The following is a 16,254-nucleotide window of genomic DNA, read 5'->3' on the forward strand; positions in this document are numbered from 1 at the left end:
GCTTCTTTATATTTTCTTGTAAAACAGTTACGATCCATATATGACATTTGTTTATTTGCCAGAGTACTTGATGGCTAGTAGTGGCTGTGTGGAATGCCAGGCCTGATTTATGCTCTCTTCTATTTTCAACATCTTTTACATGTTCAGACATGCGGATCTCTCCTGACCTTCCTGTCTGGCTACATAACAAATGCCACAAGAGCAATGAATCTCACAGACATCTGGTTTTTCCATAGGGTGATGTGGAGGTTTTGGTGGATGTAGGAATCTTGATATATTTCATAAAGAACAAAAGCCACTTTTATGTTGTACTTGCAGAGTAATGCAGCAACTTTGTCTATGACATTCTTGATGTAAGGCAGTGTGATTGCATTTTGGAAATCTTGTTTAAGTAAGGGAGTTGCAAGAGATGTATTAAAAATTTTCTGATCGTCTTGGGTTCAAAATAATTAAGTGCAAGGTTCTGTTTCAGGTAGTGCAGTTCTTCATTCCTTTTAATTGGCATGCTTGATGTATTGTATGCCCTGTTTCATAAAGTTTTAATTATGCCTCTATTTTGCAATGGATGATGGTGTGAAGCATCATTTAAAAATCTTTGTTGTGGAAAATTTTCTGTATACAGAAAAGGATAACTTTTTTTCCCCTTTGTTTACTTCAAGGATATCAAGGAACAGTAATTTTTTTGTGCAGTTCTAGTTCAAGAGTGAATGTTATATTTTATTACATAAATCAGGCCTGGCATTCATTGTCGAATGCCAGGCCTGATTTATGCTCTCTTCTTTTTATGTCTTTTACATGTTCAGACATGCGGATCTGTCTGGCCTACATAACAAGTGCCACAGGAGAAGTAACTACTGGCCATCTAGTACTCTGGCAACAAACAAAAATGTCATATATTGATCATAACTGTTTTACAAGAAAATTTAATGAAGCCTCACAAATGCTTAGGATCCCTACACAATGCAATGAAAATCACAGCTTAATTTTACAGTGTGGTCTTAATTAATCAAGTATGGTCTGCTTTCATCAAAAATTTAACTGCCACAGATCTAGGATTTAGCATGCGTGATACCACAGAACACGATAGAAACAACTAACAATGTTCCAACATGCATAAAGTAATAAATTTACCATTTATATTCTGGTTTATAAATTATTTTTTAACAGTTGTGTAGTCGTCAAAAATATCTGATGTGTAATTAATTGTTGTGTAAAACTTTTATGTACCACTACTCCTGATAATGTCAGTCTTACGATATACAAAACTTGTTGGGTTTTAATTGCTTATTTTTTTATTAAAACTCTTTATTTATATTATGTGGTCTCAATAATGAAAACTTCCCACAGAACTGCTAAACCACAGAAACTTACATTTATAACCGATAACTATGCATTATCAAAACTAAGTGTTTCGTGGTCAATATCACAGAAAATGAAAGATACTCTAATAAATGTATGAAAGTAAACTCAAAACTCCAATTAACAAAAATAAAGAACAAGCTCACTACTGTGTAATTTTTATCTAAAGCAATAAAAACTTTTTGCAAACCTAATTTCATTAAGTAAGAGGAAAATTTTAATTTTCTAAAGGATATCCTATTTTAGAAGTTATTACACATGAGATACAGAACTATGAAAATACTCAGTTGCTAACATCAAACAAAAACCCACAGTAAGCAATAATTTATTCCAGTATCAATTGGAATAAATTAAGCAAGTGTAAATTAAGGTTGAATAAGTTTAATCCTTTTTTTGAGGGAGGAGATTTATATTATCTTCTCATCAACAATTCATGAATTATTCTCAAAAATAGAAAGCAGAAAGATGAAATTTTAAAGACAACAGAATTTCTGGTTATGGCTATTCTATGGATGATGAAAATCTTAACAAAAAATTAAGAATCTGGTTGATAAAGCCTAAATGAAATTGTTATGCACATTGACTCAACATTCATGTTAAATCATGACTGTAAATAATACAATATAATTCAAGTGGAATGTTTATTTATATAGTTTTCTTTTGAATATAAATAAAATGAGACAAAATAAATAAACAAACAATGTTAAGGAAGTAATTATAATTTTATAGGCAACTACAAATATTGAATGAGACAGTAACTATTACAAAGTAATCAATCTGGTGAACACAATATATAAATGCAAGAGGTTTTGAAAATCAAAACTTATATGCATTCATGTGATTCATTTACACACACTATATGCACTGTGAAAAGAGATAAAGAAGTAAATAAACAAATTTCAAAATAAACTTACAATCTGTAGCAAGCACGCATTGCACCACGGCTAAATGGCTGCAGATGAGAGGGGGGAAAAAATAAGCCCATCAAACTATTATTAAATTTAATTTTGCCATTAAAAAAACAATGAAAATAAAGATATTTAATTTCAATTTCTGACTGAGATCCACAAAGGAATAACTGCATTACTTACTTCCTTTGCAATCTTCACTAATATTTCATCTACAATCCATGTCTTTCGAATAGCATTATAACGGTAACGTTTGGCCACTTCTGTTTTCAGTTGTTCGAGGTGAAACTCTGCCCATGGATCACGCATACATAATACCTTTTTGGCTGCCTCCTTCCACCGAAGTCTTACAATATGATCTAGAGAATAATGAATTATGTCTTAAAAAAATTTTAAAAAAATCCATGGAATATACATCACATCAAGTTATATAAGATGTATGAAATTACAATCACAAACCTTCACAGAGTCAGGCTAATAGGAAGAAGTCCCAGTCATATGTGGACGTTCATATATAAACAAAAATAATTGATAAATGATTATACTGCTCAATTACAAAATCATTCAAAATAATCTTTGGCAATGCAATATTATTCACTAACTACCATTTTCCACAAAAACATAACTTCACTTGTTTGTTCGCTATACTGTTATACAACTTCCAGTGGTTGCCACTCGTTATGCTATGCTCTCCCTACACTCTACAAATAATTCATTCATATCAATCTAGTAAAAACCCTTTATTAATTTAAATATCTTTATCATCAGCCTTTATCTATCAATTGCCAAGCTAGGAAATTTAAATTCATTCAGTTTACCTTCATAAATGGCATCTAGAATACTACCTATTCTCTATTATTTCTGGACCTTCTGATTGCTAGAGAAACAGATTTTGGGTGCAATATTCCATTTAAGTTGTGAAAATAGCACAAAAGCAAATTAACTATTTCTCAATATCTAACCATCATGTAAACAAATCCTCAATTAAATAAAATATAATCAGACATCTTAGATAGAACAATGTTACTATACTTCCAATTAACCAACCCTTTGATTATCAACAAGCAAATTAATTTCCCAACAGAGTTTGATAACTGAGATATTACTGTACCTACTTGTTCCTACTCTTACCAAGACCTTCCCTCATCATAAGCACTAATATGCAGCCGTTAAGACAAATATCAGCAACAGGGTGTTCTCTTCAGATTATATGATAGCTAATACTCAAGTGTTCATTAAGGATGATTAAGTTAATGAATTATTAACTACAATTAAATTATTAACTTCCGATCAACATTTTTCCTTCGGATCAGTCTTACTTTTCAGGGCTCCAATATTGTCGGAAATTATCTTTTGGTCATTTAACTGCATCAATATCCAAGTAATTCATGGCCTTGGATCAAGTCTTTCTTTTCTAAGTTAAAATAGGTTAAATACTGCTATCTTGTATAATGATAGCTGAAGATTGGGCTAATTTTTCTCTTATTTCATTACTACCATCACCATATCAACTATGCTTATTATGAAAGGTGTTTGGAAGAAGCTAATGAAAATGCACATTTGTACATGGACAGATTCAACAAGAAAAAGATTTACAAGAGACTTGTGAAAAGATAATGCTGCAGGCTAAAGAGTTGGAGATAAGGGGTTGAAAATGAAGATTATTATTATTATTATTATTATTCAGGCCTCCATGGAGTCTTTTGACTCCATGGAGGCTTGAATGGGAGATCCTTCCTAAGAAACACAAAGTCTATCAAGACTCATCGAGGGGAGGTACCCCCTAAGAAACACAAAGTCTAATCATACCACTCCTTGAACTCATTGTCCGTTCTCACTCTCACCACTCCATCAGGCAATGCATTCCATGGTTCAACCACCCTCCATGCAAAGAAACCACTCCTCACCCTCTTGCTCACAGTTTCCTTTCGTAACTTCCAGGGATGGCCTCTTGTCATCACTCCTTCCCGCTGTTTAACCAAGCGAAAGAACACCCCAGTGTCAACCCTGTAACCACCTCTCAACAGTTTAAAAGTCTCAATCATATCACCTCTCCTTCTTCTATCCACCAAACTCTGCAGTCCACATTCCCTCAGCTGATCCTCATAACTATCCTAGTACAGTCCTGAAACCATGTTGAAAGTTTATTTTTCACTTTGTTGTTTGCTCACACTTGGGTGTGAGCAAACAACAAAGTTTGCGCCTGAAAGTATCTTCAGGACTGGGGTAAGGTGGTACATCACCAGGGCAACTCCTTGCAAAGGTGGAGCAAGCTACCAACACTCCTATCTCACTATCTCCCATAATGCAAAACACATCTCCTTGCGGATATGTCTAATTTTATGCATTAAGGGAAGGGCCACTACCTAGACTAGTTTCGACCTTTATTGAGGTCTCTTCAGTGGGAGCCAGGCCCAAATGGAGATACCAGGCAGAAGCATTAGCAAGATCATCTCTACCTATAGAAGTTGCCAAATGGTGTGCCACTCTTTTTTAATAAATTACTCTGGATTTAGAGAAAGATGTTGAAAGTTTATTTTTCACTTGGTTAGAGTATAATAAATTTAGTTTAATCCTTTATCTATCTCTATCTATCTTTATTTATCTATTATCTATCTTTATCTATCTCTAAATCCAGAGTAATTTATTAAAAAAGGATGGCACACCATTTGGCAACTTCTATAGGTAGAGATGACCTTGCTAATGCTTCTGCCTGGTATTTCCACTTGTCTCCACTTGGGCCTGGCTCCCACTGAAGAGACCTCAATAAAGGTCAAAACTAGTCTGGGTAGTGGCCCTTTCCTTAATGCATAACATTAGACATATCCGCAAGGAGATGCGTTTTGCATTATGGGAGATACTGAGATACGAGTGTTGGTAGCTTGCTCCACCTTTGCAAGGAGTTGTCCTGGTGGTGTACCACCTTACCCCAGTCCTGAAGATACTTTCAGGCGCAAACTTTGTTGTTTGCTCACACCTGGATAAAGGATTAAACTAAATTTATTATAAGTCCTGAAACCATCTTTGTCATCCGTCTTTGTATCCTTTCCACAGTTAATTTATCCCCTTCAAATCCTGGGGACCAAATCTGAGAACAATAGTCCAAGTGTGATCTGATCAGGGTCTTATACAACGAAATGATAACTGTTTTATCTCTGCAGGTCAGTGTCCTCATTATTGCAGCAATCCTCTGTGTTACCTTCGCCACCTTTGCAATATGTCTCCTAAATTTCAGGTTTCTAATAATAATCAACCCCAGATCTCATGTCTTCCCTACTTCTTCCAGTATAACCCCTCCCATAGAGTATGCAGTGTCCCATGATGTTTCCCAAACCTCAAGACCTTGCATTTTGCTGCATTAAACCAACACCCCCATTAATTTTCCCATCTATCTAGCTTACTCAGATCCTCTTGCAGGGCTGCCACATCTGCACTATTACTAATAATCCTTCCCAGCTTCGCATCATCTGCAAATAACTGAATATCCCCTTGCAAACCACTGACAATGTCATTGATATAAAGGTTAAACAATACAGGTCCCAGTACTGAGCCCTGTGGGACTCCACTTGTAACCCTCTGATTCCTTGAAACTGCCCACCATACACAACTCTCTGATACCTATCAGACAGCAAATCCTGAACCCAGTTGACCAATCTGACATCCAGACCCATGTGCTGCAACTTAAATATCAGCTTATCATGTGGCACCCTGTCAAATGCCTTTGCTAAGTCTAAGAAAATGGCAGTATATGCCTTTCCCTCATCTAATGCTCTTGTAACTTTATCATAAAAGGCTAGCATATTGCTAAAACAAGAGCACCCCCTTCATAAATCCATGTTGACTTTCACAGATAACATTACCCTCATCTGTCCAATGCTGTATACGGTCCTTCACTACTTTCTCCAAGATCTTACTAACTACTGATGACATACAAACTGGCCTATAATTAGACACTTCCAGTCTGCTACCGCCCTTATGCAATGGCACTATCTTACCTTCCTTCCATTCCATGGGCACCTTTCCAGCAGCCAGACTTTCATTGAAAAGCCAAGTCAAAGACACTGTCGGTTCCCTAGCACATTCTTCCAAAACTCGTGGTGAAATACCATCCAGTCCCACAGCTTTAGTGACATCCAGAGTACTCAGTATTTGAAACACACTCTTCTCCTGTACCTCTAAACCTTGAACCTGCCCTATCCCTCTAGCATTAAAACTGACTCCTCCAGGATGAAATACTCCAATAGTGTTCATTGAACAATTCTACTATGTCCTCTGCATTAGTCACTGTTGAAAGCTGGGAAGAGAGCTCTCAAACAAAGAACCTTATAGAGCTAGAGGCACAGAAAATAGCTATAGAAGACAGAGAATGAAAAGCAGAACAATGACAAGAGAAAGCAGTCCTGAAAAAAGTTAGATGGATTCCAACATGGAAAAATTTAGCAAAGTAGTCTTAAGAATGATGAAAACAGTTATTGCTTGCTACAGAGAAAATTTATGCATAAAATAAAAGGAATGTATACACATTTTTAAAAAGGCTTACTCAAGCTGTCATATCATCTATTGAAGCACAAACCTTCCAAATATTTATTGTTGTTACCTAGCCTACCCTGATTCTTTTGATGAATTGTCTAATTAATAAACAGCAGCTTTGAAGAATTACTCTTTTTCATGTGTTTCCAGCTGATTATTTTAGTGGTAAGCATACAGAAGCACTGTACACTCATTGTTTTATTTATTATTATTATTATTATTATTATTATTATTCAGTACACAGAATATTGAATTATTGTACAATATTCAATTGTACATTCAATTCTGTACAATATTGAATATTCTACAGAAATTAAGTTATAAATTTTTACATTGTGTTATTTCACTATAAACAAAGAATATAATTAACTAAAAAAAATATAATAAAACAAACTTACACATTCTACTATTCAGATATCTTTTGGCTCATATAGTGATTTGGGAATTAAGACCTTTTTAATTTTTGACAGTTACTGAAACAGAATCCACTCATAAGTCAAGTACTGAGTGCAGCTGTTATTCCAAACTTAAAGTTTTGGATGTCTTTTCTATCACACGCACTGATTCATTGCATTACACTAGAACTACCACTGTTCTGTTACTGTATGTTTCATTTATTAATTCTTACAATCTGAATATCTGTAGTAATCAAGTAATTACTACAGATATTCAGAATACCTTCACCATTTGAAACTTTTATCATTTCCAATTCCTTTTTAACTGTTTTCCATTTCTGAGCTTTTTTCAATGAGGCCTGATGAGGCTAGGGATCTTGGAGTGTTAATAGATAGTAAGTCAAAGTTTAGGGGCCATGTGGCAAAGATTAAATACAACTCAAAAGACAATTACAATGCTGAAACGAACATTCATGTAAAGATGAGGATGTTATTTTCCCTATTTACAAGGTCTTGATAAGACCTTGCTTGGACTATTGTGCGCAGGTCTGATCTCTTGGTTTCCGTTGTGATTCTGATACATAGGATACGTTGTGATACAAAGGAGAGTGTTAAAAATGATATCAGAATTGTGGAATACTGTTCATAAAGACAGATTGAGAATATGTAGACTGCAGACACTAGCAAACAGGAGAAAGAGGGGTGATATGATTGAGACTTACAAACTTCTGAAAGGGTCATACAGGATTTCAATTGATAGAATTTTTCAATTTATGGAGGGTGGGGAAAGGACGTGAGGGCAACCTTGGAAGCTGAGCATGAATGCCACTAAGAAGGGGGTGAGGGCTGGATTTTTCTCTCATAGGTTGGTATGTGGTTGGAATGGATTGCCATTGGATGTTGTGAGTGCAAGCAGTGTAAATGAATTCGAGAATAAGTATGATAACTTGTGCATGTAGTATGTGGCCTCCCTCAATGAGTCTCCGACTCCCTGGAGGTCTCTCTTAATAATAATAATAATATTCTAAAAACAACAAAATTACATGATAACCATGGTAATAAACTTCAATGAAAGTACAGATATTTTGTACTGAAACTAATAGTACATCATCAGTGTAGAAACAAAAAACAAATCAAAGAATAGGAATACAAGGTACACGCAACAATTGGTTTATCAATTAAAATGATTGCCAAGAGCTAGAAATTAATATTAACAAATATTAAAATTATTTTGATGTTGACATATAATGAGAATCTCCCAAACGTTTGAGAGAAAGACAATCGTTCCGATTAAGGTTAGGCTGATGTAAAAGGGTTTCACAACTTTCTCTGAAGAAGCATTCATATTTAAAACTGCTCCTATGGAGAAGACAAGTTTCATCCCATCAGATACTGTGTTTAGCATCAATACAGCAATCCCTCAATTAATGCGCCTCTGATTAGTGTGTCTTTTTTCTATACCCAAATTCGATTAGTGCACCTATATATACATCCTATTAATGGCATGCTACACTATTTCCATGTATGCTATGTTCCAAATTTACTGCCAAAATTTATATTGTCTGCTAATACATAGCATTTTGATGAATTATATCTCGTGCCTCCTTTGCAATTGTTTTCCTTATTTTTTTTAATTTAAAGTATTTTCCCAACCTTTCATCATAAGTAAAATAATTAGTGAGCAAAAAAGTGGAAGTGTGAAAAAGATTCAAAAAGCAATTTCATTGGAAGAAAAAATTGAAATAATAAAGAAAGATGAACAAGGCCTTTGCTCTGAGTCCAGAGCAAAGATAGGACAAGAACACAAAAATGGGTGAATCAACTATACGAGCAGTTTTAAGCAAAGCTGCTGAATACAAATAGAAAGATGTTGGAAGTTTTTTCCCACTTGGTTAGACTATAATAAATTTAGTTTAATCCTTTATCTAAGTATAAGCAAACAATGTTTGTGGCTGAAGTAACTTCAGTATTGAGGCAACTCGTAGTAAAGGTGGACTAATCTCGCACCACTTGTCTTAGTACCTCCCATAATGCAAAGCACATTTCCTTACAAACATGTATAATGCTTTGCATTAAGAGAAGGGCCACTACCCAGACCAGTTTTGACCTTTATTGAGGTCTTGTCAGTGGGAGCCAGATCCAGAGGTGGTGATACTAAGGTAGAAATAATGGAGACGTCATATTTACCTATACGAGTTGCCAAAAGGTGTCTCACCTCAGTCCTGAAGATACTTCAGGCACAAACTTTGTTTGCTTACATTTGGATAAAGGATTAAACTAATATAATCTAACCAAGTGGGAAAAAACTTCCAACATTTTTGAAAATTATGGAGACAGCCACCGTGTTTGAATAAAAACTTTAGTTTAATATAACTAAAATCTACATTCGACATTTTGACCTTTATGTCAAGGTCATCTTCTGGAGCATACAACTATACACAGAAAACAAGCTATACTACAATTAAACTGGTTTGTTAAAGATACTGACCAACCGCTACAACAATTGTTGGCCTGACCTCAGATGGAAAAAAAAAAGTACATCAATGCTAGAGTCCTATTGTTAGTGTTATCTGTTGGTTGAAGAAATACATTGGGCACAACAACAAGTATCTATGTATATACATATATTAACATCATGATTATACTTGTACATTCCAGCAAGTTGGTATGGAATGGTTTCTAATACTAGCTGAAGATTGGTTAGAGTCCTGACCTATGCTGAATCTTATATATTAGGTAGGCTGAATGTGTGCCATCCAGATCCTTGGAATTTTCATGCCATCTTTGTTGTTGATATTTGGGTGGTTTATAAGGATTTCGCAGGCTTCCTTAAATTTCCTTTCATACCAGGTTTTTGTGTGGTGTAAAGAGCAGGTGCTTTTCCAGTTGATTTGGTGTAAGGTGTTGAGCACGTGGTCCAAGAGGCCTGTGTTGTGTCGGAAATAACTGGCCCACTCTGTGTCTGCCATTTGTTTCAGCCACAACATAAGAAATTACTCACTTAAGATAAAGACATGCTTGAGCTCTCAAGAGCAAAGGCATAGAAGCAATGAATAAAGTGTAATTTGAGAGTATAGCAATTTAATCAATAATATTATTATAAGGTAATTCAAAAACTATGTTAGAATCATGCCCGATACAGGGAAAGTTATGTTAAGTGATTTCAGAGTTGTTAACCAATCAGCGGAGGGTCTCATCATCACGTATTTGTCCATGACACAGCAGAAAAATCCGAGACGTCATCCGTTAACCCCTGCAGTAAGAGTTCCGTCAAAAAGGCCACCGAGTAAAGAACGTGAACCGTATGAGATGAATCAAAGACGGCTGAGTGAGTGACATAGACAGAGAGAGGGCGCTCGCTGCCATGATATAAACGTGGTGTGCTCTTCAAATGCTCTCGTTTCCTGCATTTTTCCTGTGTGCCAGTGAGAAGGCCGTGAAGGCTGAGGATGCTTGTCGCCAGTTTCCAGCAACCCTCCACGTTGCAGTGGGTTCCATTATGCACAAGCCATCCAACTGTACAACAAGGAACCAGCACACAGGGCCATTGGTGAGTTACCGCCAATGTAACTACTTCGAAGGATTCAACACTTCGAAAGATTTGAGTAAAGAAAGACAGTTTAAACGACAAGGAAATCTTGCCATATCCGAGGAAAGATCAGCCATAAAACAAGGGGACAACTTCGCTAAGGAGATTAACCGGTAAGGCAATTATTTCTTACCCTATATGCATAAGAAGTGCTGTACAAACCAGTGTGAACAAAGAGAAAGGGGAAAATCTTAAGCATAACCCTGCTTGACCCGACTAGGAGATCCGTTTAGGACTGAACGTCTTGTTGGGACCTTCCTGCTGTGACTTATGAAAATGTGTATGTGTGAACTTTTAATGGAACAGTTCAAGAAACCAAGTGTTATATGAAATGCATTGATTGAAGGTACTACTTTGTACATTGAGCCTGTGAATTGCATAAATCTTATAGCAAGGAGATTAACTCTCATAAGATTTGTAATTAATAAGATTGAGCGAAAATATCATGTATAAATTTGAACAACTTAGTATTGCCAGAACTAACATAATAACAGAAGTATCATTCAATCTTAGAGCAAACCACTGAAGTAACATTGATTAAATAATGCTTCTAAGTTAAGATTGCATAACCCTGTATTTTAAGAGGTACGTAAGAGAGATTGAATGAGCTCATTGCATGTGTGCAGAAATGTATTTCTTGTATATTAATACCATTGCTTGATTTCATGTATATTATAATTAGTAATATTAAAATGCTTTGTTTTAGATCAAAGTTTGTGTGTTGTTAAACGAGACTGACTTACCACTTATTAAAATTTCGAACCTGTGTAAGTGAAGGGAGAAACATTTGTGTAAAAAAAAAAAGGGGGGGGCTGCGACTGCATACCACGTGTTCCAATTACTAAGTATTATTGTAGAGATTCATTAAAGTAGACCTAAGAATCAGGAATTAGTTGCCGGCTGGCACAGTCGTTTAAAACTAAATAAATTTGCCGGAACTAACTCCTGGTACAAGTAAGAAATAAAATAGAATAAAGAATAAACTTGGAATTTTCATGCCATCTTTGTTGTTGATATTTGGGTGGTTTATCAGGATTTCGCAGGCTTCCTTAAATTTCCTTTCATACCAAGTTTTTGTGTGGTGTAAAGAGCGGGTGCTTTTCCAGTTGATTTGGTGTAAGGTGTTGAGCACGTGGTCTGAGAGGCCTGCTTCACCATAATGGTTATATTTAATGTGTTCTTTCTTGCGTATGGAGATTGTTCATCCTGTTTCACCAATGTATGGTAAGTTACAGGTGCAGCGGATGCAACAGACTTCAGGATGTGCTAATGGGAGGAGAGGATCCTCAGAAGAGTTGAATATGGTTTTAAGTTTAGTGGGTTGTTTAAAGGTGGCATTGAGGTTATAATGTTGTAGGATTCTGTTGATTTTTTCTGATAACCCTTTAATGTATGGGATGGTTATGGTTCTACTGTAATCTAGATTCGTTTTTGTTGTTGTTTTATGGAGTATTTTATTAATAGTATTTTTGTTATAGCCATTATTTATGAATGTGTCGCTGATGATTTTTAGTTCTTGTTTCAGGGCTTGTTGGTTAGAGCAAATTGTTGTAGCTCTGTTTTTAAGCGTGTTAATGAATCCATATTTTTGTGATGGGTGGTGGTATGAATTAGCATGTATTGGCCAGTGTGTGTTGGTTTTCGGTAAACTGTGAAGGATAGACTGCCTGAAGGAAGACGTGTGACTAGTGTGTCTAGGAACGGGAGCGAATTTTGATTTGATGGTAAATTGTATGCATTCGTGTTGTTTGTTCAGGTGGCTAAGGAATGTGTTTAGCGTTTGTCGCCCGTGTGGAAACGTCAAATGTAGATTTTAGTTATATTAAACTAAAGTTTTTATTCAAACACGGTAGTTGTCTCCATAATTTTCAAAAATGCATTCAGATCACCATGTAAGCTTAAAAGAAAGGATTCAGATCATCCATGGAAATGATATCTTAAAAGAAAGAAAACTTCCAACATCTTTCTCTACTCCAGAGTAATTTAATAATAAGGTGAGACACCATTTGGCAACTCGTATAGGACCATGAGTAAATTGTATATACCATATTTTAAAACCCTACATTTCACAACATTGAACTAGTATTCCCACTCCTGTGCCCATTCACTCCATCTATTCAAGTCTTCTTGTAAGGTCACATCTGCTCTATTCCTCACAGTTCATCTCAACTTTGCATCATCTTCAAACAGCTGTATATTCTCATGCAAATCTTCCCCAGTATCATTAACATACAGGTTAAACAGCAATGGGCCTAAAACAGACCCACTAGTGACTTTCCTCTTATGGGATATTGCTTCCCCATACAAAACTTGCTGATATTTATCAAATAACCAATCTTCAATCCAATATCCAAGTCCATCCACTCTAGTTTGACTATCAACTTATCATGCAGGAATCTATCAAAAGGCTTTGCAAAGTCCAAGTATACTACTGTGTATCCATCTCTCATACCCAATGCTGCTGTCGTCGTATTGTAATAAGTAGATTATAAAACATAACCTCCCTTTAGCAAATTTGTGCAGTCCATCAAAGATAATATCATTGTTGTCAACCGAATTCTGGATCGTGATTCTCACCAGCCTTTCCAACACTTTAACCACATCATCTGACACACACAGATTAGTCTATAATTTGATACTCTAATTCTGTCACCTCCTTTATGATATGTCACAATTTTGCTTCCTTCCACTCTTTGGAACTTGACCCAAGACTTATTAAACAATTAAGTCAGAGCAGATATCAACTCCCTGTACCAGGGAGTTTGATATCTGCCTTGTGGGGATCCCCTCCTTTTGGATATACACTCATCCCTTGATATATCATTACACAGCGATATCACAGTCAAATTAATATTAAGTTTGCTTAATTCCCCATATCCTTCTTCCTCACTCATAGTCTCTCCTCCTCATCACCCACTGCTGTTATATGATATGATAGAGATGTTTAAATTAGTGAGGGGATTTTATCGGATTAATACAGAGGATTATTGAAACGAGCAAGTGAGACGGGAAGAACCTTTCAGAGGCCATCCGTAAAAGGAGTATGGTGAATAAGAATGTGAGAAGGAGATTTTTTCTTTTTTTACATGGAAAACTGTGGACGAATGGAACACATTACCAGAATATATTTAATGCAGGAAGTGCTAAGGATTTTAAGGTTCAATATGATAAATATGCTGTCAGTTGATCAAAATTGAGTATGCTGACTCCATGGAAGATGTGATAATAACAGTAATAATAAAGTGTAAAAGCAGTTCATAAAACACTGATAAAAGCAACAAGGTATTAAAACACCAATGTACAAGAACACTATACAAATAACGTAAACTGTCTAGATACAATGAAAAATATTGATTTTCTGTAAAAATTTAAAAACAAATGAGATATTTGGTTTGTCTTAAAATCTTATTGAGTGTACAGGGCTCAGACAGATTATGAGTATGTCTAAAATAGTGACTATGCTCATTAATGAATAAGGGCAGTCAATGAAAATATGACTGATGGTTAGTCCAGCACCAAAGAACTCACATACATAAGCATGCCATCATCCCTCAATAGGAAGGAGTGTATGTGCACGAGGTGACTATGACCCATGGGGAACTAAGAAAGAATAGCTTCTTTATGATCGTGTAGGCTAGACTACCACAGTTTAGCTAGACTTGATCCATAGAACTTATTATTAGTCTCTATTCCATGATGACTGCCAATGGGATAAAAGTTTGTTTTATAATCTGCATGTAATCAGTGTAAGGCACAGACAGATGGTGGAAGCGTCAGAAAGAGCTGCCTTAGCTTTAGTATCTGCAGTCCTGATTCCCTTACTTTTAAAGCGGTTTGGAATCTAACTTAAGCATTCAAGCAAGTGTAGCTTCCGTAACTAACAGAGGACATGTTGGAAGCTAGAGAGTACTGAATGTTTTCATAGCTCTAGACTTCTTATTCTGCGTATGGAACCCTGTGAATCTGTATATAGTATGCTATCTTATGTAGATTAATGCAGACTCTTGTCTGTACTGTACAGCTTAGCAGCAAAGCTGTTACATTCTAGTGGAATCTGAGCATATATTGTGCCATCTGGAATAATAGCAAGAAATCCCGTTAGGAACTCTGAACTGTCAGTGTAAACAGTCACAAAATCAGAATATTCAATTCTATGAGCTTGAACAAATTACTGGTAGACAACAGAATGTGTAAAAAATTTGGATGGCCTGGCCCTGACAAAAGTGAAGCTGCATGGTGATATGTATGAATGTGTGGTGGAAGTGTATTTAATGGTATCTGTGCTACATTGTCTACCCCAATACCTAGAATTTGTAAGAGAGCTTATATTCACAAACCAAAGGGTTGTGTGGCAGTCTGATAGGTGTTATACAGATTCTCCCACAGAGCAAAAAATAGTCGGTCATATTGCATTGTCAAGCAGGCATGTTATTTTTGTGGCATATAATAAAGACAGTTGTTGCCATTAAATGAGCCACCTTTCTCACTTCGAAATACATACAGACTAGGAATGGTAGGTTCGAAATGTTCTATTTGCTATGCTTATGACTTGATGAAAAGGATCTAGCCATCACAGGGTACACTCTCTGACAGAAGAAAGAATAGACTTGGGACCCATAATCAAGTTTGAATGTAATCGGTGCCCTGTACAATCAAAGCAAAAACATCAGCATCCCAAGAGTTAGAAGACAGGGTGTAAAGGATGTTCAATTGCTTTGTGGCACTAATCTCACATATGATGTATGCGAGGAAGAAAAGTGGCTTTCTATGACTAAATATGAGCAACAAGAACTTGGCTTCAATGTTTGTCCCAGTCTAAATTCTGCATCAAGATGAAGACTGTCTTTCTAAGACCAAATGTTACATGAATGACAGAAGATGAAGTCATTCCACATAGAAGGCATTATGTACATCTGAAGAAACTTTAGTTATTGAGTTAACTTTGATTGCAAAAAGCATGACTTAAAACAAAAACTTGTGGGGATCCCCTCCTCTCGGATATACATCATCCCTCGACGTACAATGGGGTTCCATTCCATCTGGAAGGATGGAAGTCAATGCATTTAAATCAACAGAGTTATAAAGGTTAGGGACTTAACCATAATAAATATACAGTCGTTTTAATTTTTAAACCTCATAAAACTGTATTGTGTGTTCTGCCACTATAACACAGGAGAATAATCACCCAAATCTTACTCCACAATTACATCTTCATTACCTTCCCTATGTGAAGGACCAGGCTTCAGCTCTTCCTGGTGTAACTTTTTTTTTTTTTTTGATGAAAATGTCCAATATGCTTTGCTTATTTCTCTTCTTTTCACCATAAATCTGTTTATAGCAAACAAATGCATCTTGTACTTTTCTTTCTACTAATAAGTAGTGTTCAACATTGGGGTCCATGTCTTCAGCCATTTTAGAATATCGCTAACTGCAGAAAACATTTCTGCAAGACCCTTCCCTGAATTATTTAACT

General features: G+C 35.9%; 1 protein-coding gene across 5 annotated transcripts in view; it reads right to left on the reverse strand.

The window, feature by feature from the left end:
• Window positions 1-16,254, reverse strand: part of LOC150102853 (eukaryotic elongation factor 2 kinase-like) — a 389,384-nt gene that overhangs the window by 264,589 nt on the left and 108,541 nt on the right. For all 5 annotated transcript variants that reach the window (XM_090397538.1, XM_090397535.1, XM_090397537.1 and 2 more), the window contains 2 exons: window positions 2,451-2,626; window positions 2,274-2,311 (listed from right to left, as the gene is read on the reverse strand). In XM_090397538.1, the coding sequence (XP_090253664.1) occupies window positions 2,274-2,311; window positions 2,451-2,576 (164 nt within the window). In that variant the 5' untranslated portion in view covers window positions 2,577-2,626. The remainder of the gene's footprint in view (window positions 1-2,273; window positions 2,312-2,450; window positions 2,627-16,254) is intronic.

This window comes from Typopeltis vanoorti, chromosome 9 (assembly GCF_054136105.1).
Source record: "Typopeltis vanoorti isolate ZY-2024b chromosome 9, IOZ_Tvanoo_1.0, whole genome shotgun sequence".
NCBI classification, from domain to species: Eukaryota; Metazoa; Arthropoda; class Arachnida; order Uropygi; family Thelyphonidae; genus Typopeltis; species Typopeltis vanoorti.